At 48.3% G+C, this 26,832-nt stretch overlaps 1 protein-coding gene across 11 annotated transcripts in view; it reads right to left on the bottom strand.

Moving 5' to 3' along the window:
• Positions 1-26,832, bottom strand: part of ATP2B2 (ATPase plasma membrane Ca2+ transporting 2) — a 371,101-nt gene that overhangs the window by 30,114 nt on the left and 314,155 nt on the right. For 9 of the 11 annotated variants that reach the window (XM_077857845.1, XM_077857848.1, XM_077857846.1 and 6 more), the window contains 6 exons: positions 23,278-23,319; positions 22,278-22,436; positions 19,360-19,574; positions 15,415-15,657; positions 2,457-2,698; positions 1,078-1,312 (listed from right to left, as the gene is read on the bottom strand). In XM_077857845.1, coding sequence (XP_077713971.1) covers positions 1,078-1,312; positions 2,457-2,698; positions 15,415-15,657; positions 19,360-19,574; positions 22,278-22,436; positions 23,278-23,319 — 1,136 coding nt within the window. The remainder of the gene's footprint in view (positions 1-1,077; positions 1,313-2,456; positions 2,699-15,414; positions 15,658-19,359; positions 19,575-22,277; positions 22,437-23,277; positions 23,320-26,832) is intronic. The other 2 variants (XM_077857847.1, XM_077857849.1) reach the window with 1 other exon arrangement.

The following is a 26,832-nucleotide window of genomic DNA, read 5'->3' as shown; positions in this document are numbered from 1 at the left end:
AGGGAACAGCAAGAGGCCCCCCGGGGAACAGTGTCAGGGCAAGTGGGGAACAGCGATGTCGCCTCTGGTGGAGGAAGGTGGCCCTGAGAGATACAGTCACCGCCTTCCACAGCCGAGGCCAATTTGGGTCCAGCTCGGGCTGGCCTGGGAATCAACACCCAGCTGCCGTGTTGGTCCTCCGGTGACATGGAGGCCAGCCTCTCTGTGCCTTGTCCTGTGTGCTGGGCTTTGCCCTCTAGGGCCCCCCAGGGTGAGGATTCGCTCTGCCTGCCCACAGCGATGTGCTGGAGATTCGAGGCAGCCCCCTCTTTTGACTGACCACACGGGCCCATCTATGCAGGGCAGGCTGACAGAGCACAGAGCCCTGCAAGTCCCCAGCACTGAATTCTGGCCCCCCACCAGGTGCAGATGCAGCGAAAGGAGGCTGAAGACCTACGGGGGCCGAGCACACAGTAGGTGCACTTACTACATCATCTTCCTGGGTCCTTACAGGGAGGGGTGCTGTCATCCCCTTCTCTTCTGCTTGAGAATCTGACCTTGGGTTGACTTTCTAGCTCTGTGCCCCTGGAAACCTGATAAAGGGAGACTGTCGGCTATGTTGCTGTGCGAGCCTACCAGGGTTAACTGATTGGGAAACTGGGTCTTAATGGACAGAATCCTAACTTGGGGTTTTCCTGAATACTGGTGGCCTTTGTTTCTGGGTGTCTCCTTTGTGGGGATCCTGGAATCCAGGCCTATGGCTGTGTTATAGGAGATCTTGACTCCTGGGGGGCAGGAGGCTTCTAAGGCAGGGGAGACCCTAGGCTTGTCCCTTCGGGGGTTTCTGGATGGTTGGGTGGATGAACTGCCCCCATGGCAAAGCAGCACCTACTGGCAGGGTGTGGGGCGCTACCCCATGTCCTGAGCAGATCAATGCCAAGTGCGGCCTACGTTGGTCTTATGAATCTGAATGCTTAGGTAAGGAGAAAACCCTGTGGACACTACAGGGAAACAGGCTCAGAGAGGTGAGGCAACTTATGCTAGCTAGTCAGCAAGCTGGGATCCCAGCCTCTCCAAGCCTGCTGGGAGGCGGCTTACCTCGGGCCGCACAGGGTCCTCGATGCCCACCACGCAGATGCAGGTTAGGTCATTGAGGATGTCATTCTCATTGTCCCAGTCGGGCTCAGGGCTGCTGGGGAAGTCACGGTAGGCCACACAGATGGTGCGGAGCCCATCACAGGCCATGGGCTCGATCACCTTCTTCACCATCTCGTCCCGGTCACGGGGCCGGAAGACCCGGGGATCCCCTGCCCCGTTGAGGATTTTGCAACACCTGGGAGCCAATGGGAGGGAGACAGGTGAGGTCCAGCCAAGGGCCCAAGGGTCCTCCCTCTGACCAGCTCGAGCTCACCTCCCCCTCCCCAGTGATGCCCAGCTGGCCGTGGTTGGTCATCCAGGGTCCGTCCAGTTCATCTCCCACAATGCTTCAGGGCTGGTCCAGGCCCCTGGGCCCCAGGCAGGAATGAAATCAGGACCAGCCAAAAAGAAATCAGGCAGCCTTCTTGCAATATCTGCCCCAGTCCATTCAGCAAGAGCACATCACATATACTTTGATCTGTCTTATATTCACAAGATTTCAATCTGAAAAAATAGTTTCACAGCTAAAATGATTTTCAAAGGGCATGAAACCTAGGCTAGTGGTTCTGGGCCTTGCTGGCACATTAGAATGGCTTGGGGGGAACACAGAATAGATAAAAACCCACGTGTGAGCTCTACCTCAGAGGTTCCAATTGATTTTTAGTATATTCTTTTAGAGAGGGAGTGGCGCAGGGGCAGAAGGAGAATCTTGAACAGGCTCCATGCCCAGTGCAGAGCCCAACGCAGGGCTCAATCTCATAACCCTGAGATCATGACCTGAGCTGAAATCAAGAGTCAGATGCTTAAGGGTCTGAGCCACCCAGGTGCCCTGTATCAGTGGTTTTTTAAAAGCTTCCTGGGGTGATTCCAATGTGGAGTCAGAGTTGAGAACCACTGGGCTACACCAATCCCCTCAAGGTATGAGTGGGGAAACTGAGGTCCTGAGACTGGGAGTGACTTGCCTAGCTCTCCAGGCTTATCTCTGGCACCTGGGGCCAGAAAGCACTAGCTAACAATGAACATCGCTACAGTCAACCAACTCTGCGCTGAGGGAAGTGAAATAAGGGAGCTTTAACAGTGACAAGGTGGCACTTCCTGATGATCGGGTGATGTAGGGAGGAGTAGGGGGAGGGCTCTTTGTAGAAATTTTAAAGGGGAAACTGGAGAAAGCACGCGGAGGTGGTCCTGCCAGCGTGACATTGGGCAGGGGCCCCTCCCTGCACCCCAGGGTGCCAGACGGCCCTCCAGCCCAGCCTGCGGGACAGCCCGCTCGACGTGGTGGTCCCCACGACGCTGTGGTCCCCTGCTCCCTGCCCCCCACCCACGCCGGCGCCTCTTACTTCTTGAGCACGATCTCAGAGGCGCCCTTGCTGTACATGCGGAAGCTCTCGTCGGGCAGCTTGATGACCGTGCTCATGGACTTGCGCACGGAGTTGAAGGTGTACACCTTGTACAGCTTCTCCTCCGGCATCTGGCTGCGCACGGGCTCATAGTCTTGCTTCAGGTCCAGCACGAAGCCCAGCAGGCCGCACTCCGTCTTGTTGCCCACCTGCCGAGGCAGGGCACCCTCCTTCTCTGGGGGCTGTGGAGAGAGGCCGGGGTTGCCTCTGTGTCCCCCACCTCCTCAGTGAGCCCTGTGTGCCCCCCTGTCCCACCACCTGCACCCTCAGCCCTCTTCAGCCCGGACCCAGTCCTGGCTCTGGATGAAAGGAGCAAGGTCAGCTTTTTAAAAATTATAAACTTGTTCAAACATACAAGCAGGATTGAGAATAAGAAAAGAAACACCTGTGTACCCTCCATTCAGCTTTGTAGAACCTGAGCATGATGCCATGTTTGCTTCAGATTTTTCTTTCTTGAGGAGAACATGGCAGATACAGGTGTGCCCCCCCCCATGTATCCCTCCCTGTCTGCAGAGTCCATCTCTTGCCCCAGAAAGAACCTCTATCTTAAAAGTGGTATTATTACCCCATTTGTTAAAAAAATATTTTTTAAGATTTTATTTATTTGACAGAGAGAGAGAGCACTTGTATGAGTGTGAAATGGGGAGGCACAGAGGGAAAGGGAGATAGAGAATCTTAAGCAGGCTCTATGGCCAGTGTGGAGCTGGGTGCAGGGCTCTATCCCAGGACCCTGAGATCATGACCTGAGCTGAAACTAAGAGTCGGGTTCTTAGCCAACTGAACCACCCACCCAAGTGCCCCTACCTGGTATGTATTTTAAATTTTTATTTTGAGATAGCTCTAGATTCACATGCAATAAGAAATAGTAAAGAGAGATGGCATACACTCTTCATCCAGTTTCCCCTAGTGCTCACCAGTGTAAGACTACAGTACAACGTCGCAGCCAAGATACTGACATTGCTGTAATCAAACCCACCTTCCTCAGAGTTCACCAATTTTACATGCACTTGTGTGTGTGTATGTGTTTAGTTCTATGCAATGGCATCATGTGTGCATTCCTGTGACCATCACCAAGGAGATCCATGACAAGGATCCTATCCCTATGCCATCCCTCTTATTTTATTTTTAAGATTTTATTTATTTATTCATGAGAGACACACAGAGAGAAGCAGAGGCAGAGGGAGAAGCAGGCTCCCTGTGGGGAGACTGATGTGGGACTCGACCCCAGGACCCTGGGATCATGACCTGAGCCAAAGGCAGATGCTTAATCCCTGAGCCACCCAGGTGTCCCCACCACCCTTTTGATGTCACCTTCTTTTCCACCCCTTCCCAGGTCCTGACTACCACTAATCTGTTCTCTATCTTTACATTGTCATTTCAAGCCTGTTATATAAATGGAATCATATGGTATGTGAAACCTTTGAAGACTAGCTTCTTTTCACTCGGCATAATCTCCTCAAGGTCCAGGCAAGTCGTTGTGTGTGTCAATAGCTTGTCCTTTTTCCTTGGTGAGTAGTAGTCCATGCTATGGAAGGACTGTCCCTTGTGATCTCAATTTAGGTTCAGCCACATGAAACTGCTATTTTTGTAAGTCAAAATGGTAGATTCCAAGTAGTTTAACCTTATGTACGCATGTGTGTATGTGCAGTGCTGCTTTGCATGTTGAAAACCCCATGTAAGGAGACTGTAATATTCTTCTAAGCCTTGTTTATTCAAATGTAAGTACATTTTGAGAATCACCTGTGTTTATGGCACTAGTTCTTTCTTACTGCTCGATTGATTCCATTCTATGACTAAGCCGCTGTTTACTTTTCCTCTTTTCCTTCTTTCCACTCACTGATTTGGTCCTCTGCCAGCTGCTGGGCTGCATGAACGCAACCTCACCCTCACCCTTGGGGTCCCAGTGAAATCACTGACCACCTCTGCTCTAGCAACTCTCACTTCCTTGGTGATGGCTTGAACATGAGCTGTTTCATGCTTCTGTGCTTTTGCCTCTGCTGTTCCTTCCCTCTTTCCGTGCCAGGCAAATTCCTCCTTGCTTTTTTAAGTGCCAGCTCAAATATCTCTGGGTCTTTGAATATTGCTTACTCCCCTCTGAGTAAACAGTTATTGTATTCTTTTCCTCTCTAGGTTCTCAGGATCAGCCCAGTACACAGTAGGCATTTACTAATTGTTGGCTGGATGGTTCCATGCAGACCAGAGTGGTGGGAGAGGCACAGATTAACAGGCAAGAACAAGACACCTCCATATGAGCTAATGGCAGGATTAGCCGGAGGTTGTGGGAGGTTCATATTGGCAGGTGAACTCACGTCCCACCTGTACCCCCACACATGTGCACATCTCCTTGCATAAAATTACAATGCAGCATCTCGGGTGGAGGTGGCTTTGGGAATGGCAAAAGTCACTGCAGATAAACCCAAACCCTAGAGAGATTTAGAAGAGGAATATCTACCTACAAACATGTCTGTGCTACCAACCCCCAAGAGCCCCCTTCTATTAGTGGCTTTTTGTGGGTCTCAGACCAGCCTTGTCCAGAACTCTGCATCCTCACCCTCAGCTTCCATCATACTGCTCAAAAGGACTTCCCAGACAGGCAGAAGGTGGGGTCAGGAAGATTCTGGCATAGACCAGCCGTGTAGGCAACAGGACAGTGATTGGACATAGCTCTGGCCTGTTCCCATGCCATACAGAACTATGTCTCCAGCACCACTGGCCTTGGAAGGCTCCCCACTCCTGAGTTCTTTGGTGGGATTAGATTTGGGAGCAAAGAAACTTTTGGTACAGCTTCCCATTTCTCATGTTTGCAAAAATAAATTTGAAGCACTTCCCTTTGTCTCTGTAGTATGGTGTTATGTTGTGCTTTAAGAAACTATGTATTTATTTACTTCTATTTTTTTAAAAAAAAGTTTGTTTATTTACTAGAGTGAGAGTGCAAGTGTACATGCAGGGGGAGGGGCAGAAGGTGAGGGAGAGAGAGAGAATCCTACGCAGACTCCCCACTGAGCACAACCCCAAGATCACGACCTGAGCCAAAATCAAGGGTTGGACACTCAACCTACTGAGCCACCCAGGCATCCCTATTTACTTACTTTTAATTTTTCCTACATTTTTATAATTAACCTTCCGGTGATTTCCAGAATTTTATTTCTTTTCCACAATAGTTTTTCTCCCCTTTCCATTAATGAAAGAAAATAACAACATGGAGGACTTAAATAAAAATGCCTAATTACTTACTAGCACAAGAGAGCTGAGCAGTTATGCCTTCAGAATACCCGGCATTTTATTATCCTCTGTGAAATATTTTAATTTTCTTCTAAAAGGATTTCAAACAGTCCATGGTTGCAAATGGCAGAGCTGCCTCCTACGTAATTCAATTTGTTTCCATGAACTTGAGCTCCGAGATTGCCTACGTGCATTACTAAGAAGCAGGGGCCCGCCCCTATTCTCTTCTGTTTTGTTTTGTTTTTGTTTTTGTTTTTTTAAATCTTGACAAACCCAGAGGTTTTGCTATTGCTGTAGACTTTCCAAGAGCCTTTCTATCTCTAGGGCTCTGATTCTGTAAGGGAATTAAGGCATCAGTATTGTTTCAGTTTTAATGGACAGGAAGCAAGCCCAGAAGGGAAGTGACTTGTTCGTGGTCACAGACCTGTGGAGGGGCAGGCCTGGGGCTGTCCCCAGGCCCCTCCGCTCCCAGTGCAGAGCTTCATCCAGCACATTTCCCTGTGAGGTACTTAGCCCTTTGGGAACGTGGGATGCAGCCACCAGGCATAATTTTGAGAGGACAGTTCATGTTCCTGTTTGGGGTGCTGGGGGTAAATAGAGCGAAGAGCAAGGAATGATGATGATCAGAAGAGCCACAAGTTATAAATAACATCTGCAAAAATAAGATGAAACAAGCGCAGCTAGGGGTGCCTGTGTGGCTCAGTTGGTTAAGCATCCAACTCTTGATCTCAGCTCAGGTCTTGATTTCAGGGTCATGAGTTCATTCCCCAAATTGGGCTCCATGCTGGGTGTACAGTCAACTTTAAAAAAAGGGGTAACTAGGCTGTACCACCTCACACTCATTAGGATGGCTACTATAAAAAGCAAAAGAGGGGCGCCTGGGCGGCTCACCTGGTTGAGTGTCTGCTTTTGGCTCAGGTCATGATCTCAGGGTCCTGAGATTGAGACCTGCACTGGGCTCCCTGCCCAGTGGGGAGGCTGCTTCTCCCTCTGACTCTCCCCCTGCTCATGCTTACTCTTTCTGAGATAAGTAAATAAAATCTTTAAAAAATAATTATAAAAAGCAAAACAGAAAACAAGCATTGGTGAGGGGGTGAAGATATCACTACACTTTGTGCTGTGGGTGGGAAGGTAACATGGTGCAGCTGCTGTGGAGAATAGTGTGGTGGTTCCTCAACAAATTAAACATGGAATTACCATATAATCCAGCATCCCACTTCTGGGTATATACCCAAAAGAATTGGAAGCAGGAACTTAAAAAGATATTTGTATAATATTTGTATATCTATGCTCATTGCAGCATTACTCACAAAAGTCAAGAGGTGGGAGCACAATCCAAATGTCCATTGGCAAATGAATGGATAAAGGGACATGTGTTCTATACATGTGAGGAATATTTCCAGCCTTAAAGTGGAAGGAAATTCTAACATATGTGACAACATGGATAAACCCTGATGGCATTATAAGTGAAATAAACCAGTCACAAAAGGACAGACACTGTATAATTCCACCTGTATCATGTACCTAGAAAAGCCACATTCATAAAAATAGAAAGTAGGATGATGGGTACCAGGGGCTGGTCATGGGGGGGGGCAGGGAATGGGGAGTTAGTGTCTGATGGGACAGAGTTTCAGTTTGGAAAGATGAAAAATTCTGGGATGGATGGTGGGGATGGTCACACAATGTGAATGTACTTAATGCCATTTAAAAACATTTCAAATGATTCATTTGATGTTACAGGTATTTTATTACTAAAGACCTCTGAAAGTCCCCCCAAACAACCCAACAACTGTAGCATAGTAAACTGCAGCATCTGCAATATGATGATGTTTCTGGGAGTGCATTGGAAAACAACTTTCTGCTGAGTGGTCGTCTCTGGTGGCCTAGCTTGGTCCTCCTCACCCCGCAAAGGCAGGCACTGGCAGGGAGCCACCCTGAAAACCAGATGAACCACCAGCCAGCTTAACAGCAGTAGCACTGGCCACCATTTGAATGTTAACTCTGCCCCCTTCTTTCCTGGGCTTGTCACATGCATGGTCTGGTTGTACCCCCACAGTTCCCTGAGAGGCCAGCTGAGTATTCTTACTTCACAGCTATGTGCAGGGTAGGCCCAGAGAGATGAGGTCACGCTGCTAGTAAGTGGCCCACCTAGGATTTGGTCCTAGTGTTCTCAGCTCTGAGCCCACAGCACAGGCTCTCCCCATAGCCTTGCCTGACTCCATCAGCACTGGAGATCTTTGGTTAACTAGGGAACTGGTTGACCATTGATTTAGAGTTTAAGGGGGTAGGGGGTGGGATGTGTCTGTCTCACTTATCTTTGTGTCCTACTACGGGGTAACCAATGAATATGGAATGACTAAATGAATAATTCTGTGCTTGTGTGTGTAGGGTGTTGCCAATGGGAGGCCAGATGGGGCGGAACTCTGGCCTCCACAATTGTGATCTAAAGGTCTCCCTCCCCAGGAGCTTCTCAGTGCTAGGCCTCCTGAGGAACATGATGTAGCAGAGCCATGAGATCTTCCCCAGTGGCTGAGAACAGGTCAGTGTGACTGCCTAGGACAACAGAGCAGGATAGGTTGAGACCCCCTGGGGAGATATACTCCTGGAAAGCAGACTCCTTAGGGACCTTCCCAGGCTCAGCAGCGCATTGTGTGTGTGTGTGTATATATGTGTGGTATATGGAGTGGTATGTGTATGGTAAGTGTATGCAGTTGTATGTGTGTGGTGTGTATGCAGGTGTATGAGTGTAGTGTGCGTGTGGTCTGTGCAATTGTATGTGTATGGTGGCTCCCTGCCAGTGCCTGCCTTTCGGGGGTGAGGAGGACCAGGCTAGGCCACCAGAGATGACCACTCAGCAGAAAGTTGTTTTCCAATGCACTCCTAGAAACATCATCATATTGCAGATGCTGCAGTTTACTATGCTATGGTTGTTGGGTTGTTTGGGGGGACTTTCAGAGGTCTTTAGTAATAAAATACCTGTAACATCAAATGAATCATTTGAAATGTTTTTATGTGACATTTTTAAGTGTGTGTATATGCCGTTGTGTGTTTGGTGTATGTGTGTGGTATGTGAGTGCCATGTACGTGTGTGGTATATGCATGCATGTAGATGTATGTATATGTGTGCATGGTGTGTGTGATGTGGTATGTGTATGTGTGTGGTGTATGCACTTGGATGTGTATGGTGTGTGTATATGCAGTTGTGTGTGTGTGCATAGGCGGTTGTGTGTGTGGAGTGTGAGTGCAATGTATGTGTGTAGTGTGTGTATGTGTGTAGATGTGTATATATATGCATGGTCTGTGTGTGGTGTGGTATGTGTATTGTGTGTGGTGTGTGCAATTGTATGTGTATGGTGTGTGTGTATATGCAGTTGAGTGTGTCTGCATGAGCAGTTGTGTGTGTGTGGTGTGTGAGTATGGTGTATGTGTGTGGTGTGTGTGTACATGCCCAATGCAGGGTGTCAAGGTATGATGTAGGGATTAATAGCTCTGTTAAAAATCCAAATTCCCTATTTGGGATTATTTGCTTTAAGCTCTTCTCTCAGAGATGAGTTTGCAAAAACAAAACAAAACAACCAAAACAGTTGTTGAATTCAACACATAGGCCCTTGCCATTTCACATATCAGAACTACAGCCCACCCCACTTCCCCATCTTAGCATCCTGCAAAGTCACCTCCAGAGTATTCCGCACCTTTTGGCATGGCACCCCTGGCTTGGCCAGAACCCACTCTCAGAGTGTGGCTTGACTTGGGGACTTTAAGGCTCATTGGAATATTGGAATATTCAATGGAGCCCTGGGTTTGGAGCCAGGAGATCTGAGTTCAAAGGTTGGCTCTTTGCTTCCTGGAGTCCCTCAAGTTCTAAGACTTATGGGAAATACATTTAAGCAGCTCCTTCCTGCCTTTGAGGGTTACTGGGGCTCTCTGGGGTAAGGCAGCATCACAGCCACCTCAGCTTAGGAATGGGGTACACTGAGGACCTGGGGTTTCTAATTAGGTGAAGTGTGGCTTATTTATTTAGGAAGACCAGCCTGCCAGGAAAACCTTTTTTGCTCTTTCCTCCTGAACCACTTCAGAGGCGCTAGGGAGATTTGTTTTTCTCTCGACAGTTTATACATTCAGAAATATACCATAAACTTCCAGCAATTCCGCTCCACAAGTCCCCATCCTCAGCTTAATAATTCAAATGTTAACTGCAGTATCAACCTACTTTCAAAGAGGTCTCATAAAATATAAAATTAAGATATGCTTGGGTGGTTTCAGTAGAACATACATAGTTGGCCAAGGAGAATATTTTCCCAAGAAAGCACAAGGCCTCAAAAGTCTGAGGAAGGAGGTATTTCCATCTTAAAGCTTAATAATTCAAATGTTAACTGCAGTATCAACCTACTTTCAAAGAGGTCTCATAAAATATAAAATTAAGATCTGCTTGGGTGGTTTCAGCACCCAACTATGTCACAGAATGTACATAGTTGGCCAAGGAGAATATTTTCCCAAGAAAGCACAAGGCCTCAAAAGTCTGAGGAAGGAGGTATTTCCATCTTAAAGCTCAGATGTGGTTCTGAGGGCGATGGAAAGAAGCTAGTAGAAGTTTTGATGTTCAAAGGGTCGGAGACAACAAAGGAAATCTGAGGGTGTGCCAGGATTTCTGAGACAGGGGAGCAATTTCTGACTCAGGGATGATTCACACAGCTTCTCCTGGAGGGCAAGTTTAGTTCCTAATGATCAGAAATAAGATGGGAAAGAAGAAAGCTTGCCATCCTCAGAAGTGATGGGGTATAGGGTTGAGGCTGGCCCTCTGGGAGGACCTTTCTGGACCACTTTTCCTGGCATCCCTACCAGCAGCCTTAGCCTCACACCACTCTCCACCTCTGCCTGGGGTAGTTTTTCTGAGTGCCATGAACAGAATCCTTTCAAGGGTTTATTGGATGTCACCTAGCTGCCCCTCTACAACCCCTGGTCTTGACTCTTGTCATTCCAGCCCCAGAGAAATGCTCAGGCCACAGATCATCTGAACGAGTCATGGATCTTCAGGTCTCTGGGCCTTGGCAGTGTTGTGCCCTTGCCTGGAATGACCTTGTGCCCTTGCTTCCATGGTGAACTCCAAAATTTTCTGGGTTCAACTGTGCCACTTGGTGGTCAGGAGCAATCTTGGGCAGGTGATTTGATGTTTCTGCAGCTCAGTGTTTTTAGCTGTAAGATGGACACAGTCATATTTGCCTCAATTCCCTGGCAGGGATGTGGAAGGTCAAACAAGACAATGACCAGCAAAATAAACTACAGAGGATAAAGCTCAGAAATAATAATAGAAGTAATAAGAGTAATAATTAATGCAGTCTGAGCACTTGCTGCATGTCAGGTACTGTGCCGGGAGCTCCACACATATTTTATCATCTGACTTTCATAGAAGCCCTGAAGCTGCCTTCAGGCAAAGGTGCAGCTGCATGAGTTGGGCAGGAAGAGGTGGTGAGCTGTATGGGCTCTGGGTTGGACAGACCTGGGTTCTCATCCTGGCTCTTATCTACTCTGGAACTCCAAGCACGGTTTTTCACTTCTCCCAGCTTCAGGGTCCAATCTATGAATTAGAGATGTGATGGGGTTGTTGTACAAGGGGTACGTGGGGTAAGCACTTAGCAATGAGCCTGACTAAGTGAATGTCGGCAATTAGGATTAATTATACATGCACTTTACAGATTTGCAGATTGGAAAACAGAAGCTCAAAGAGGTTAAGTAACTTGCTCAGGTTCACACAGGTGGTAAGTGCTGGAGATAAGGTTTGAACCTTGGTTTGTTTGACTTCAGAGCCAAACCTCATTGCTTCTTGAAGTGGGTGTTGGGACATCTGGATTCCAGCTTCAGTAGCCCACAGGGTGACCGAACACGAGTCCTTTCCTATTTCTGGGTCGCAGGTTAAAGGGAGGAGGCTGGACCAGAGGGTCTCTAAGGTGTGTGAATTCATGTAGATGACATCCGCACAACCTTTCCTTGCAAATACTCGGGTAGGTTTTTGTTTGTTTGTTTGTTTTTGATTTTTAAAGAATGAAAAGTGCTAGCTAATTGGGAGGTCTCAGTCAGTGTAAACTAGAAAGCTGGGGTAGCTGCAGAAGAGATCAGCTCAGTATGCTGGAGGAACGGACTGAGCACTGGTATTGGCCATGGGACCAGAGACGAGGCCGACACCTGCCTCTTGCTGCCACAAGAACAGGAAGGTAGAACATAGAGATAGTCCTTTCCTGAGCATCTTATTATTTCATATTCACCCATCTACTGCCCACATATTTAACCACTCATCCACACATCCATTCAACCATCTACCCAGCTATCACCTACCCACCCATCCATCCGTCTTCCTACCTACCTTTATCTCATTGATTATCTATTTAAACATTTATTCACCAAATCAATTCACTTACTTCACCCACCCAACCAGTACTTCCCAAGAGCTATGCCTGGGGGAACAGAGATGACTCAAATGTGTTTCTCACTCTCAAAAAGCCCACGTTGTCTATGTCAGAGAATAAGAAGACATGGAAGAGTCAGTGCCCTCATGGAGAGGAAATAGCCCCGTTCAAGGTCTGATTTCCCAGGTCAGGCTCAGTTCTCGAACAAAGCTGACAGGTAGTGTGGTGTGAGGAGGACACTGCATGCCTTTACCTGTCTTGTGTGGCTTAGAAAGTCCTATAGTCTAGATTTCCTAGCCTGGTTTGGAGGTTGGCTAGACCTACTCTGGACCAAGCAGCCCCCGACTCTTCTTAGGAGTCCTCTGGGCCTGGAAAGTCCCTCAGAGACCTTTTGCCCTATATAGCTGGCAGGCCTTGGCTGTGAACCTGACTCTCTGGACCCCAGGCCTTCCCAAGGCCACCTTATGCTAACGATGTTGTAGGACTGGTTTCAGTGACTGAGAACCTGGTCTGGACACCCTACTCAACAGCTGGCTTTGGAGTATCTATGAGTTGGCTTTGCCACTAGTTGGATGTGTGAATTTGGGTAAGACCCTTTGCTTCTGCTATTGACTGTTAGCCTCTGCATTGCTACAGATGGAATCCCTTTTCAAAAGATGATTATATTGCTGAATAATGACAACACTAACCATACTTGGTGCTGAATATGAGCCAGGCATTGTGTGAAGCACTTTGCACTTACTAACTCATTTCACCCTCACCAATAATCCTATCCTATCATTTTCACCAGGAAGCTGAGGCACAGAGAGGTTAAGTAACTTGTTTGCACTCATATAGCTATAGAGGGATTTGAATCCAGGTTGTCCGGCTCCACAGTATGAGCTTTAACAACTATCCCATCATACCGGGGGACTCTGTTGTTCTTTCTATGCTGATGACCATCACCCCCAGCAAGGAGAACCATGTGGCCAAGGGGCTTGCAGGAGAGACCCAGAAAGAAGAGACACAGGAGTCCTAGGATCACGGGACCCTGGTGCCTGAGAGGTAAGTGACTTAGCCTGATTACAAACCAAGGATCCCAATTCCTGGGCCCTGACCCCTCTCCAGTCTCAGCAGATACACCTCCCCAGGTAGACTAGCTGACCCCTGTCCCTTAAGCCACGTGGACACAACCAACATCCAGAAATGAGATTTTAGCTTTGAGGCTGGTGCTATGCAACACTGCCTAATTGAGATGTTTCCTCAGCTCTCCTGGCAGATCCCAGAACTGCTTTTTACTGTGATTATATAATCTACATCTCAATCCAAACCCACCTCACAGGGCTCTGCCCCCGAGGCTGCCCCATTGCCCGAAGCCAGCTCTGGGAGTTGCCCTGTTCCCCTCTTTGCCACATCTGCAGGACAAGATCATTAACAGAATCTCAGTTATTTTAGGAAGGCCTGGGGAACAGAATCAAACATTGCTGATCTCCCTTGATTCCCAAATTGGGACAGGCATAGGGGCGGGTTGGGAAGAAGACAAAACATCGTCATTTCTGACGAACCCCAGGGTTCTCTATTACCCGTGTGCATGCGTCTTCCTGACCTACTTTCCCCTTTCCTCCGTGTGCCTCCCTCAGCCTGCAGCTCCGGGGTGATTTGGGCAGCTGCTCAGCCCTGGACAGTGCAGTTCTTGCAACCCCAGTGTCTGGAGGCAGAAGCTGCCTCCTCCCCCTTCTCCCGCCAGCCCTCAGCCCCTCACTGATGAGTCATGCTCTCCTTCCCATTTGGATAAAACTGCCAGCAGTTCCCACAACCCAACCTGACAGTGATGCTTCAAGCTGCCTTGGGGGCAGAAGGGAGAGGTCAGGGCTAGGGCACATTTGGGAGGTAAGCAAAAAAGCCCAGCTGCTCACCCAGCTGCTCCCACTACAGAAATGTCCTACATCTGGATGCCAACTGACCTCTGGATGGGCAATTCTGTGTTTCTCTTCATCCAAGTGCTGGTTAATTACAAAAAGGCCGTCTGTGCTTCTAAACCAAACAGGGATTATAGCATGAGTCTACTGCAGCTTAGCTGAGACAGGAATATGAGAATTTTTCTTATTGAAACTTGTGATACTCCTACTATTACTAACAATAACAACATCATTGGTGGTAGGTCATTTGTGAAAATGGCCACAATTAGTTCTCTCTCTAAATCAATGCCTTTTGCAATGGGATCTTGTACCTCCTACCATCAAGAGACGGAGTCTATTTCCCCATTCCCAAATCTGCATAGGCCTCTTGGCTTGCAGTGACCAATGCAGCCTAAATGCATTTGGCTAAATGCAGCAGCAAAATGACAATGTGAGCAAGCCCAGACTAGCCTGCTGGAAGAGGTGGGACCATGCAAAGCCAAGGTGAACCATCCCAGCTAAGGACATCCCAGACCAGCCTACGTTGCTGCTGAGGTCAGCAGAGCTGTCCCCTTGAGCCACCACAGGTGCAGATGCATTAGGGAATCCCACTGAGAACCGAAGAACCACCCAGCTGAGCCCAGCCTGAAGGGCCGACTCACAGAATTGTGAGCTAAATACACAGTTTGGTTTTGAGCTGCCAAGTTTTGGAGTACAGTACTTGCTGCTTACTCTCAGGGGATACAATTCAACACCCCCAAGGGGTTGTCCAAAGCTGTGGGTAGTACCAAACCCTATGTATACTATGTTTTTTCCTAGATATGCATATCCATGATAACATTTAATTTATAAATTAGGCATAGTAAGAGATTAACAACTGATTAATAACTGATAATAAAACAGAATGATTATTACAATACACGTAATAAAAGTTATGTGAATGTTGTCCCTCTCTTGTGCTTATGTGAGATGATAAAATGCCTATGTAATGAGATGCAGGGAGGGGAATGATACAGTGTGTGCCATAGCACTAGACTACTCTCCACCTTCTGACGTTGTTTCAGAAGGAGGGTCATCTGCTACGGGACTGAGGTTGACTACAGGTGATTGAAAGTGCAGACAAGAGGGACTACTGTAATTATGTAGCAAAAGGCAACTAATAAAAAGTGGATTTTTGGGAAGGGGATTAATGACAGGATCTAAACGAACAGAATTAACATTTTTTTTCCATATAAACATCATTGCTAAATCAAAGAGAAACAAGTTGCTTACTATACAACCACCCCAAAATACATCAGCAGGATTCAAACATATCTGAATCATGTCACTCAATCTGCCCGGTTACCTGTGTGTCACCCCATGGATGTTGTTCCCTCTGGCAGAGGCTGCACCACTCACCAGAATCTTGGTGGTGTAGGCGCTGTTGATGGCAATGGCGTTGATGAGCAGCTCCATGGTCTTAGCATTGATGGAGCTGGGGTCAGGGATCTCCTTGTAGTGGACATCGCCAACATAGGCCTGCACGACTGTCATGCGATTGGTGGTCAGTGTGCCTGTCTTGTCTGAGCAGATGGCGGTGGCATTGCCCATGGTCTCACAGGCGTCCAGGTGGCGTACCAGGTTGTTGTCTTTCATCATTTTCTGGGGGAAGGGGTAGGTGAGAGGGTGACAGTGAGGAGAGGGTGCTGGGAGGCCAGGGATCCAGGGGGTGAGGGTGGGGCACTGGGGAAGCATGCAGTAAGTGGGGCAGAGCTGCTGCAGTCTGCTCCTGGGGTTCCCACATGTGGAAAGGACATGGGTTGCTGTGGCCTCAGACATCAGGGCTCCTTGTGTGTGCAGTCTTTTCCTGTGCTTTCATTATTTGAACCACTTAAAAGATTTGATTAATTGACTTTATTAATTTAGATTACAGAAGTAATCTGTATTCCTTATGGAAAAAATAGGGAGAAGGGTGACAAATTAAGATTGGGTCCTTAACAGTGACCTCAAATATTTTTCTCTTACACCCTAACAGAAATCACCATTCCTTATCTGGTTATGGGTTTTTCTAAAATGTACCATCTTTTGCTGGTGCCTGGTCTTTCTTTCTTTTTCTTTCTTTCTTTCTTTCTTTCTTTCTTTCTTTCTTTCTTTCTTTCTTCCTTTCCTTTCCTTTCCTTTCCTTTCCTTTCCTTTCCTTTCCTTCCCTTTTTAAAAAGATTTTATTTATTTATTCATGAGAGACACAGAGAAAGAGGCAGAGACATAGGCAGAGGGAGAAGCAGGCTCTCTGCAGGGAGCCTGATGTGGGGCTTGATCCCAGGACCCTGGGATCACACCCTCAGCCAAAGGCAGATGCTCAACCTACTAAGCCACCCTGGTGCCTGGTTTTCAATGTCGTTTTGGTCCCACCAAAAAGAAATAAATTTAGGATAGATATATGTGTTTATAGACATAGGACAGTATCTGGAAAAACGTCAAAACATTAGTGTCATTATTTCTGGGTAGTAGAATTACAGGAGATTTTTATTGACTTCTTTTAAAACAATCTATAGATTCTAAAAAAATCTATAGATTCTATTTTTTCTGATTTGAATACATATTATACCTCATATAATACAAATCACAAATTTCTTTTCAATATAGATATACAAAAAAGAAAACAAATCAGCCATAATGCCATCACCCAGAATGGGGACAGCTTACATACTAACATCTTTTTTTAAATCTATAACAAAAATGAAATCCTACCAAACATATGATTATGAATTTTCTTGTATTTGCCTTCCTCTCTGTCTTTCCAGCTCCACTCCTAGCTTCTTTGAGGTTCTCAAGCAAGTCATGCAAATGATGTAATTCTCAAGGAACTGCCACTCTTAATACAGGCCCTGCTGACACAGTGACCCTATCTGGCAAGGAGGGACATGAAAAGTTGCTAGTGGCTGAATTAGGCATAGTTCTAGTCTGTTCCTAGGAATCTGATTTCCTTTATTCTTGCTCCTCATTATAACAATTCTTTATAAAAAGGGCAAAAAAAGAGTGAAATTAAAATAATTTGAATAGCAGTTCATATTACTAAGAAATGAGTAGTGGTAGAATTATATGCTATTGCAGATCTCTCTTATTATAACCTGTGATAACAGGAACACTTAATGTATGTTGAACAGATGAGCAATAGCAATCTGCAACACACTTTGTGGTTTGCAAAATTCTTCCAAGCTTATTTTCTTGTCTTATGTGACAAGAGGCCTGTGAAATCTTTGAGGATTGTGGTCATCCACTTTGGCAATTGAAAAAGCCATGGTCAGGTGATTTGACCAGGATCACACACCTAATGAAGGGTAAAGCTGAGACCAAAGCCCAGCTCTGTTTAATTTCACAGCCTAGATCATTCCACTGGGTCTCTGCCCATCTGTACTCTCAGAAGAGTGTTCATCTGTTAGGCTTAAGAATATAAGGGTGGTTACTGAGCACTGGTAAAGTGGCTGGTCTGACATGAAATGTATGTGTAAAATATGTGCCAGATTCTGAAGACTTGTTATGAAAAAAGAAATGTAAAATATCTCACTAGTGATTTTTATATTGATTACATGTTGCTAATAATTTGGACATAATAGGTAAATTATATTATTAAAATTAATGTCATCTGTTTCTTTTTACTTTCTTTTTAACATGACTACTAGGAAATTTAAAATAACACATATGGCTCACATTGTGTCTCTGAGTATCATCTCTGTTTTGATGGTGGCTCCCGGGGTAGGTACGCTAGGCTCAGAAAGGGAAGAGTTTGCCTCTCCCGGGTTGGGGTGCTGTACTAAGTTTATCAAGTGACTGTATAAGTAACACTACCTAAGACAGCTGAAGGCACGAGGTGCCAGAGATGCAAACTGCAGAAGGTGGAAAGGCCTAAAAAGATCTCTACATGATCCCCCCAGCTACTTCTGTGTGACTTTCAAGACACCATGAGCTCAGCTGGGTGGCCGTGGGGGTCCCAACTCATGGCTGTGTGAGAATCTCCATCTCTGGGCTCTAGGGCCCCCAAGCTGCATTGTGTTGTGACCTGCTTGGGCTTTGGTTTGTGGGATGGAGTTTCTTCAAGAACCCTAAAACAAGCAGATGATAAGGGCCATATCCTTTACCCAGAGCTGCCACTTTCTGGCACTTGCCTAGAGATCTCTTTTCTGTATGAAATTACATCGGTGAGCCCAGTCCAAATTCCAGTTTGGAAACTGATGCTTGCCGTGCCCTCGGGCAGCTCTGCCAACGTCTCGGAGCCAACGACTTGTCTAGAAACATGCCCAGGCCTCCGTCCTTGCAGGGACATACTGGTATCAGGGGCTCTGGGGACCAGGAGCACAGAGCCCTGCCCTCTAAGGTGGGAAAACCATGGGGCCAAGGGAAGAGAATGAGGCCATGATGTGAGCCAAGCCTGAAGCACCTATTGAGATGCTCAGCCCAGTGTTCCGGCTCTATGGATGGCCCAGGAACTGGAGGCTCTGCCCTCTGGGGAGCACTAGGAATACCACCCCCTCATAGACCCAAGCGTCCACAGTCAGATTTCATGGGCTACCACCCTTCATTAAATTGCTTTTATTTTATTTATTTACTTATTTACTTATTATTTACTTATTTATTTATTTATTTATTTATTTATTTATTTATTTATTTATTTATTCTTTTGAGGATTTTATTTATTTATTCATGAGAGACAGAGAGAGAGAGAGAGGCAAAGACAGAGGCAGAGAGAGAAGCTCCCCTGTGGGGAGCCTGATGTGGGGACTTAATCCCAAGACTTCAGATCACGACCTGAGCCAAAGGCAGATGCTCAACCACTGAGCCACCCAGGCGTCCCTAAGCTTATTTCTTCTTAACTTTAGGGAGCAACCTCTGAGATTAGTTGTTGAAGCACCATGGCTTCCACAGGGCTTTGACCACAGGCTTCTTTCTACTCACATTTGGTGGGTGGGATGGGGATGGGTTTGCGCCTGCATAGTGATGTCTGCTTTATATGTTTTTGTTTTTGTTTTTTTTTAAGTGGAATTGATGATCAATGTTTAAAAATCAAGAGTTTATATTAAGTCCAGGTTTCTGGCTTCTCTGGAAGAAATGTGAAGAATTGGCAACAGAGGGCTGGGGGGAATGATGGTTGTCCCTGCAGCCGAGAGGTGGCTCTCTGGGTTGCCGCAGGCCCCGGACTCCTTGGCTTTGGATTTCTGCATATGTTTCCTCTCCCAGCTTCCAACATGCCCCTTCCTTCTTCTTAGCTATTCTCCCGGTCCCAGCACTTAACCCACAGGCCACCCCACAGAGCCCCTGCTGGGGGGAGCCAGTCCCAGCTGCACCCTCTGGTCCTCTCCTCCTCACCTTCACCGAGTAGGCCAGTGAGATGGTGACAGCCAGAGGGAGCCCCTCGGGCACGGCGACCACCAGCACCGTCACGCCGATGATGAAGAACTTGACGAAGTACTGCACATAGACGGGTGTGCACTCGGGTAGCCACGGCTTCTTGTTGACCACGAAGGTGTCCACAGTGAAGTAGAGCACCAGGATGATGACTGTGATGGCCGACATCACCAGACCTGTAACAGGGGTGGGGGGAGACCTGCTCAGGGGCTTTCCAGGGGGGCGGGGGCCCTGGGAAGTGAGATGCAGACAAAACACTTGGCCAGGTGGACCCTAGCTCACACCTCTGCTTGCTCTGTGGCCTGGGGAAGTCCTTGATCTTCACAGAGCTTCAGTCTCCTCGTCTGTGCCATGGGGATGCACGTTTATCTTACGCGGTTTTGTAAGGATTGGTTGCGATGTGTGCATAGTGCCTAGCACAGTGCCTGAGACACCTTGGAGATACTCACGAAATGTGTGCTGAGACCATGTGAACTGCTCACATAGTTCTCCCACACGATGATGTTGGTACCATTTAGTAGCTCCTAACTCGGGAATGATGGACACAGCACTAGAGAGGACAGAGTCCCTGCCCTGGGGAAGCTGAGACTCCAGAGGAGGAAGCAGACAAGAAACAGCAAGCACACAGACAAGATCACTTAGACAGGGATGATGCTGTGGAGAAAAACTTCAGGACGACGTGACAGAAAGTGACGCGGGCTGAAGATAAGAAAACCAAGGAAATATCCATTGACGGACAGATGGATGAGGAAAATGTGGTATATACATGCAATGGATAGGACTCAGCCTTAAAAAAGAAGGAAATCCTGCCATTTGCAACGACAGGGATGGACCTGGGGACATTATGCTAAAGGAGATGAGACAGACACAGAAGGACTCACGCGGGGAAGATAAAAGATAAATAGTCAAACTCAAGAAGCAGTGAGTAGAAGGGTGGTTGCCAGGGGCTGTAGGGAGGGGGTTGGGGAGAGGAAGGGGGTGGGGGAGGGTTGTTTTCGAGTGGGTATAGAGTTTCAGTTATGCAAGCTAAATAAGTTCTAGAGCTTTGCTCTACACCACCAATGTGCTTACAGTGGACAATGCAGTATTGTGCACTTCAAAATTGCTTAAGAGGATAGAACTTCTGTTGAGTGTCCTTACCCCCAAAAACAGAAAACAGAAAAGCCCATGAAAGAAAATAGGAATTTTTGGAGTTGGTGGATACGTTTAGTACCTTCCTTGTGGTGAGGGCATCATGGGTATGTGCAAATATCCAAAGTCATCAAGATGTACACTAAATGAGTGCAATCTTTTGTATATGAATTATATTTCAATAAAGTTTAAAAAATAAAAAAAAATCAACATGGGCTGACTACTTTAGCTAGGGTGTCCAGGGGAGACTTCCTGGAGGAGATGATACTTGAGGAGATGGGGACTCCAGAGGAGGAAGCAGACAAGAAGACGAGAAGGATAAACCAGATTGTGACCTGCTGGAAGAGCGTTCCAGACAGAGGAAAGAAGAGGGGGCCCTTTTTTTTTGGATGAGGAAGCTGGGGCCAGTGAGAAGTGACTTATCCAAGGCCACAGGGCAGAGGAGCACTGCAGTGTTAGCAGATGCAGGGGGCTACCTGCTTGGATCCCCCGGGATCCCCTTGCCAGCCCCATGTGCTGCAGGTGCTGAGCAGGTATTGCTGAGGCTGTGCACACTTGCAGCCTCTGCCAGAGGAAGTTCACGTTTGAGAGATCACAGTCTCCTCATCAGGAAGTGCCTGGGATGGCACCCTGCCCCAATCTGATGGCCAATATTCAATGGTTGAGGTGGGGGGTCCAATAGCCCAGCCCCCTTGCGGTGAGGCCAGACAGACCCTGTAGAGGTAGGTAGAGGCTGAGATTTCTCCAGAAGGTAGCTGGCTTTTCCCCCTGGCCCTCTTGAGCCTCTTAGTCTTTATAGATATCACCTGAGAGCACCTGCGCCCCTAAAAATCCTGTGCCCACCCATCTCAGGCTCTGCTTCAGGGAATTAAGCCCAAGAGAGAAAGCAGAGATGGGAAGCGAACCTAGAAGTGTTTAAGTCTGAACTCCATTCTTGGCAAGGCTGAGGAGGAAGAAAGAGATGAGCAAGGGCTGTGCCGGCCACGGGTTGTTCTTGGCACCGGGTTCCCTGCCCCCCAGCGCCTGCCTGCCCTGCTGTGGTTCTGTGGATGGAGGAAATCCCTGGGCCCGCAGGTTCCCCACCCCCACTCCAGCTGTGGAGCTTCAGAGCCGGCTCTATCCCCATCTGACAGTCGCAGGGGCGGGAAGCCAAGCTCCCAGCAGCCGGGAGCTATCACCAGGCCCCGAGTTTAAATATAGACAGCCAAGCCTGTAATTTGCCTTCCTTTTCCACGCTGTGGTGCCTATAATTAGAGCAGGGAGACAGCCAGGTGGGGAGGCCTTGGTGTTTGCTTTGTCCTTATGCAGGAGGAGAGGCCAAGGCCATGTCAGACGGGCAGGGCACGCCCTGCAGCTGGGCTCGGCTTCCTGGGCCAGAGGGGCCACCACCAGCCATCACCTGGAGCTCCCGGCTCAGTTGGGAATCTGGGCTTGTGCTGAGGCTCAGACAGCAGAGGCTTCTCACTGGGCTCCCGGCGCTGCCCTCAACCTCCTCAATTTTTCCTCAGCACTGCAGCTGGGGTGGTCAGTCTAGAGCCCTCATCCATCCCTGCCTTCCCCTGCTCCAACCTACCATTCGAGTGTTTATTGTGTATTGGCCCGGGGTGTTGCTGTGGTAGGAAAGGGTGGGTCTCAGTGCCCATCTCATGCCTCACTTTGCAGAGCCAGCTTGGGGCAGGGCCCTGCCTGGGGCCCCACTGTGTACCCCACATCCCCCCTTGCACCACTCAGTGTGGCTGCGTGCTTACCCGCCTTGCCGATCTGCACAGCCAGCTTGGTGAGTTTGCCCTGTAGCACAGATTTCTCCTTCTTGTGCATGTTGGCCTTTTTTTTGTCATCGGCGTCGCCACCCTCTGCACTCTTGAGGGGCTGCATCTCCATGGCGGCCGCCCCGTCCTGCTGTTTGGCTGCAGGGGCAGAGCACACACAGGCACGCGCACACACACACACACACACACACACACACAGACATGCACACCCAGGTCAGCCTGCAGGGTGGGGATACTGGCACCCACCCTGCCTGCCCAAGGGAGTGTGGTGAGGCATTCACTCCCTTGCCTAGACCCCTGCATGGCTGGCACAGAGATCCTGTGACATGGAGTCTGCCTCTCCCAGCTGGAGACCCTGAACCCGGGGCCAGTGGCTGCCTTGGATCTGGAATCCAAGTGTGAACAGGGAGTGACAGAATTCCACCTTGGATTTGCAGTAGGAGTAGGCTGGGGTTCCCTCTGGGCCTGAACAAGCCCACAGATCCTTCCCCAAATGGCCCCTCAGCTTTTCCCACTTTAGACAAAACAGATAAGCTTGGACTTCCTCAGTTGGTTCTGGAGTATGTTGTTGGGATATTAAGTGGTTGCCAGACAGGAGGGACCAAAAAGGGGCTTAAAAGATAAAAGAGAGTCTTCCTATCCATGGGTGCCAAGCCCCTCTTCCTTCAGTGCAGGCCTGACTGCTGGGTCTGGGGCCTTACACTCTAACCCCTAAGGATCTCAAAGAACCAGCTTCAAGTCTTCAGCTAGATAGGCAGCATAGATCACAGGCAGGGGAAGAGCTGGCTCACAGGTGAACCCTGTCCTCACGGGTGACGTCTCCATTTGGTCTGGCACCACGTGAATCACAGCTACCCCTCCACCCCCTCCCCATGTCAGGCACCTGTAGGTGCAAACCTGTCTGCCTTTAGCCTGGCTCTCAGAGCCAGTGGGGAGGGGCCACTGGGACCATAGAAGCCGGTTAAGACGAAAGGGTTACCTTTGCTCTGGCTGGCGTCCACATTGCCATCCTGCATTTTACCTACACGACAAAGAATTTTAACAGACAACAGAGAACAGACAATACATGCTGATCATCACAAAGACATAACAGGGCCATGGACATTCATGTCACGGATGGAGGAAGGGCCGAGCTGACTCTGTCCTTTCACATGGGGACACTGGGGAGGCCTCGAGACAAGAGCAAACCTGGCCACCACATGGGCTGCAGGGTCTGTCCTGATTCTCTGGGGGCTTGGAGAGAAGTCTCAGTGGGAATTACTTCAGCTCTGAGAATCTTACAGATTAAATGACAACCTTTGAGGGTCAAAGGGACCACAGCTGGCTGGCAGGAAGGAGAGGGGTTCTCAGGTCTCCAGTGATTAATTTGGTCTATGCCTTTGGTGGGCTGAGAGAAGGCAAAGGAAAAGAGAGAGATAGAGGCAGAGACAGAGAAAGGGAGAGAAAGGGAGAGGGAGAGAGAGAGACAAAGGGAGAGAGAGAAGGTCTAGAAGGAGAGGGCTTTGGTCAATGTGTTCCTTAGTTCCTGGCTCTAGGAGGGATGTATATAGAATTTTACCATCTCCTTTTCCATCTGGAGGAGCACGAAGCCACAGCATGGACAATCCCCTGCCCAGCTCCACTGAGAGTGACCCATCCCAAGGTGGGCAAGGGCTCCCTAGTGGTGGGCTCTGAGGTACCCCAAGTGTGTCCAGAGGGCTTGGAGGGAGTGTTCTGGCTCTCAAGGGGAAGCTGCTGAACCCCCCTCCATTTGGGTCTATGCTCTTTATTCTGAGGTTGACCAGCTCAGGCCCTAGCACATAAGGAGGTCAGGCTGGTGGGCTCCCCTGGATGTCCCCTCCTGCTCTGCCCTGCATGCTAGTGCTGGGGAAAGGGCTGAGTCTGGGGCTTCTCACTCCTTAATCAGGGCTGCCTGGGAGGCCCCCTCCCCACTCTTGGCCAGAGGCTTGTGGGCTGGGTTTGGAGCATGGGAGGAACTGATGGTCACTAGCTGGCAGCTGAGATACTTGCCTTTACCTGCTGGCACTGCAGAGAGAGGGGTTCCTCCTGTCTCTTGGGCCTGTCCACTGAGCTCACTCAGAGCTCTGCCCATAGGCCTTGCCACCTTGGGAGGAGTCTGAGGTCAGCCACCCTTGGCCATTTGCTGTGAAGATGATTCTCACAGCCCACATTCTATGAGAACCCACCATGTGCCAGGACGCATGTAGAACCTCCATGATTTCATCTAGTCCGCAGCACATCCCTACCAGAGCACTCCTGTATTGCAGCCACTTACAGAGGAGAAACTGAGGCTCAGAGAGGCAGACAGCCTGCCTGGGTCCTAGGGGGTAAATGGAGAGCTGACCCCAAAGTGTGTCTATGTTTTCATCCCAGCTGGGGAGAAGAGCTATCTTTCAGCCCCTCTGAGCCCAGAGGAGACACATCAAGGCAGCCCTGGTGGGACTGGGCTCCCAAAACCCCCCTTTTGACACCAACTAGCTGTGCAGCTTTACCTCTCCCAGTCTCAGTTTCCACCTCTGTACAATGGGGATGCAACATTCAGCTTCCACAGCACCCGACAGTTGTCTTAGTAATAACCACTTGCCTATTTATCATTTTGTAGTTTGTGAGTGTCATGCCTTGTCAATCTTTCCTGAACACTGCCAGTAGGATGGGAGGGATTCTCATCACTCTCTTTTTACAGATGAGGAAACTGAGGCCAAGGGAGGTTCAGAGACAGCCCTGATTTCTGCAGCATCCTGATGATAACCCTGTGGCTGCCTTACTGGTTCCATAATACTGTCATCACCATTGCCATACCATGTTGTTGTAAGTGACTCAGAGGGGAGAAGTGGCTTTCCTGGATCCCAGCCCCATGCTATCTCTCCAAGGGAAGTGCAGGGCTGTTCCCACTGCCTCTCACAGCAAAGGGTCAGTGATCCACCCTGGGGGTTGAAAGAGAAGGGCCCCTGTTGCTCTATTGTAAAGTTCCTTTTGCTGGATTAAAAACAAAACAGAAAAAGCCTTTTTAGAACAAATAGGAATGAACTACAATTACTTTTATTTTTTAAAATAATTTTACTAACTAGGCTAAAGGGCACAGCAGGATACTTGGTTTTAGAAGACACAAAGGAGCCTTATTTGCATTGCATATTATCAGATGCAATAGCCCATGTGTGCGCCCATTAACCAAGCTAGCAATTTCCTCTTTTATTTCCATAGTGATCACGTGGCCAGAAAAATAATCACCAATGCATATGTTCAAGGGAGGGAGCTGTGTTCTGGGGGTGCTTTGGTGCAGATGGCCTGGTTTCTCAGAAGCAAGGGACTTATTTGGGGCTTTCCTCAGCCAAAGTGGTGCTTGCTTGGCCCCAGAACTATGGTGGGACAGCCAGCTCTGGCTCTGATCTGGCCCAGGAGGGTGGGCTGTTTCAGGGGCCCTGGGATGGGGAGCTAGGGTGGAGACTTGGAGGCCCCTCTGCATCAGATGCCAGATGCAGCTTTGACAAATGGGTCTGTGCTCTTCATGCAGGGCAATGGGCATGGGTGTAAAAACATGTGTGTGGAGGAATCATGGTGAGGAGACCCGATAAACAAGCTTTGGGGAGACAGAGCACTAATTAGGTAAACCTGGAGATGCTACTTCTCTTGCCTGTGCCTCCATTTCTTCCCCCATGTCATGTGACAATTTCAACCAAGGCGATGTGTCTGAAAAGCACCACAAAGTGCCCTGTTAATGTCTGGAGTTCAGAGTTATGTATTTACTAATTGTGATGAAATAGTGATATATTAATAAACATAAAAGAAATAATAAAATAATACTGCCGATCATAACGGCTCCAAGATAAATGAAACGCACCCACTTTTAGTTGGGAGGGGGCTCGGGTTGGGTGGGCAGTCGGCCAGCTGAGTGTGTTTTCTATATCTAAATCATCCTAATGTGGTTCAGAGGAAGGAGCTGAAGGAACGGTTAGTTCTCCCGTTGACCAAGTCTCAGCCTGGCACCTCTTAACCTTTAGTGCATTCCGGCCTGGAGCCTGGAGAACTTAGTAGAATGCAGATTCTTGTTCAGTGGGTCTGGGGTGAAGCCTGAGGTTCTGCATTTCTAACAGGCTCCTAAGAGATGTCTAGGCTTCCGGTCCTCTGATTACAGTTTGAGTAGCAATGGCTTAGAGCACTGTTTCCCAAAGTATATTTCAGAGACATACCAATCCCACAAGATTCAGGAAAGGTCCTGCAGCCAAATCAGCCTGGGAAGCCCTTCACGGCTAATTTTCCACTATATACCAGCACATTCAAGATTCTAAGTCCCGCAATGAGGAAGAGACTAATTCTGTCCCACGGTTCTGAAACATCTTTGACCACAGGATCCTTTTCTTGGGGGTAGGACCTCTTAATATCCCTGTGAAGTTTACAAGACCCACTCCTTCGGGACATCCTGGATCAGGAAGAGAAGCATGCACTTTAGAGCCAGCAGGCCTGGGTTCAAATCGCAGCTCTGCTAATTTTTTAGTTCTGTGACCTTGGGCTAGTGTCTTGATCTCCCTGAGTCTCA

This window comes from Canis aureus, chromosome 19, assembly GCF_053574225.1.
Source record: "Canis aureus isolate CA01 chromosome 19, VMU_Caureus_v.1.0, whole genome shotgun sequence".
NCBI lineage: Eukaryota > Metazoa > Chordata > Mammalia > Carnivora > Canidae > Canis > Canis aureus.
Note: the sequence above shows the minus strand (reverse complement) of the source record. Positions and strands in the feature narration are given on the sequence as shown.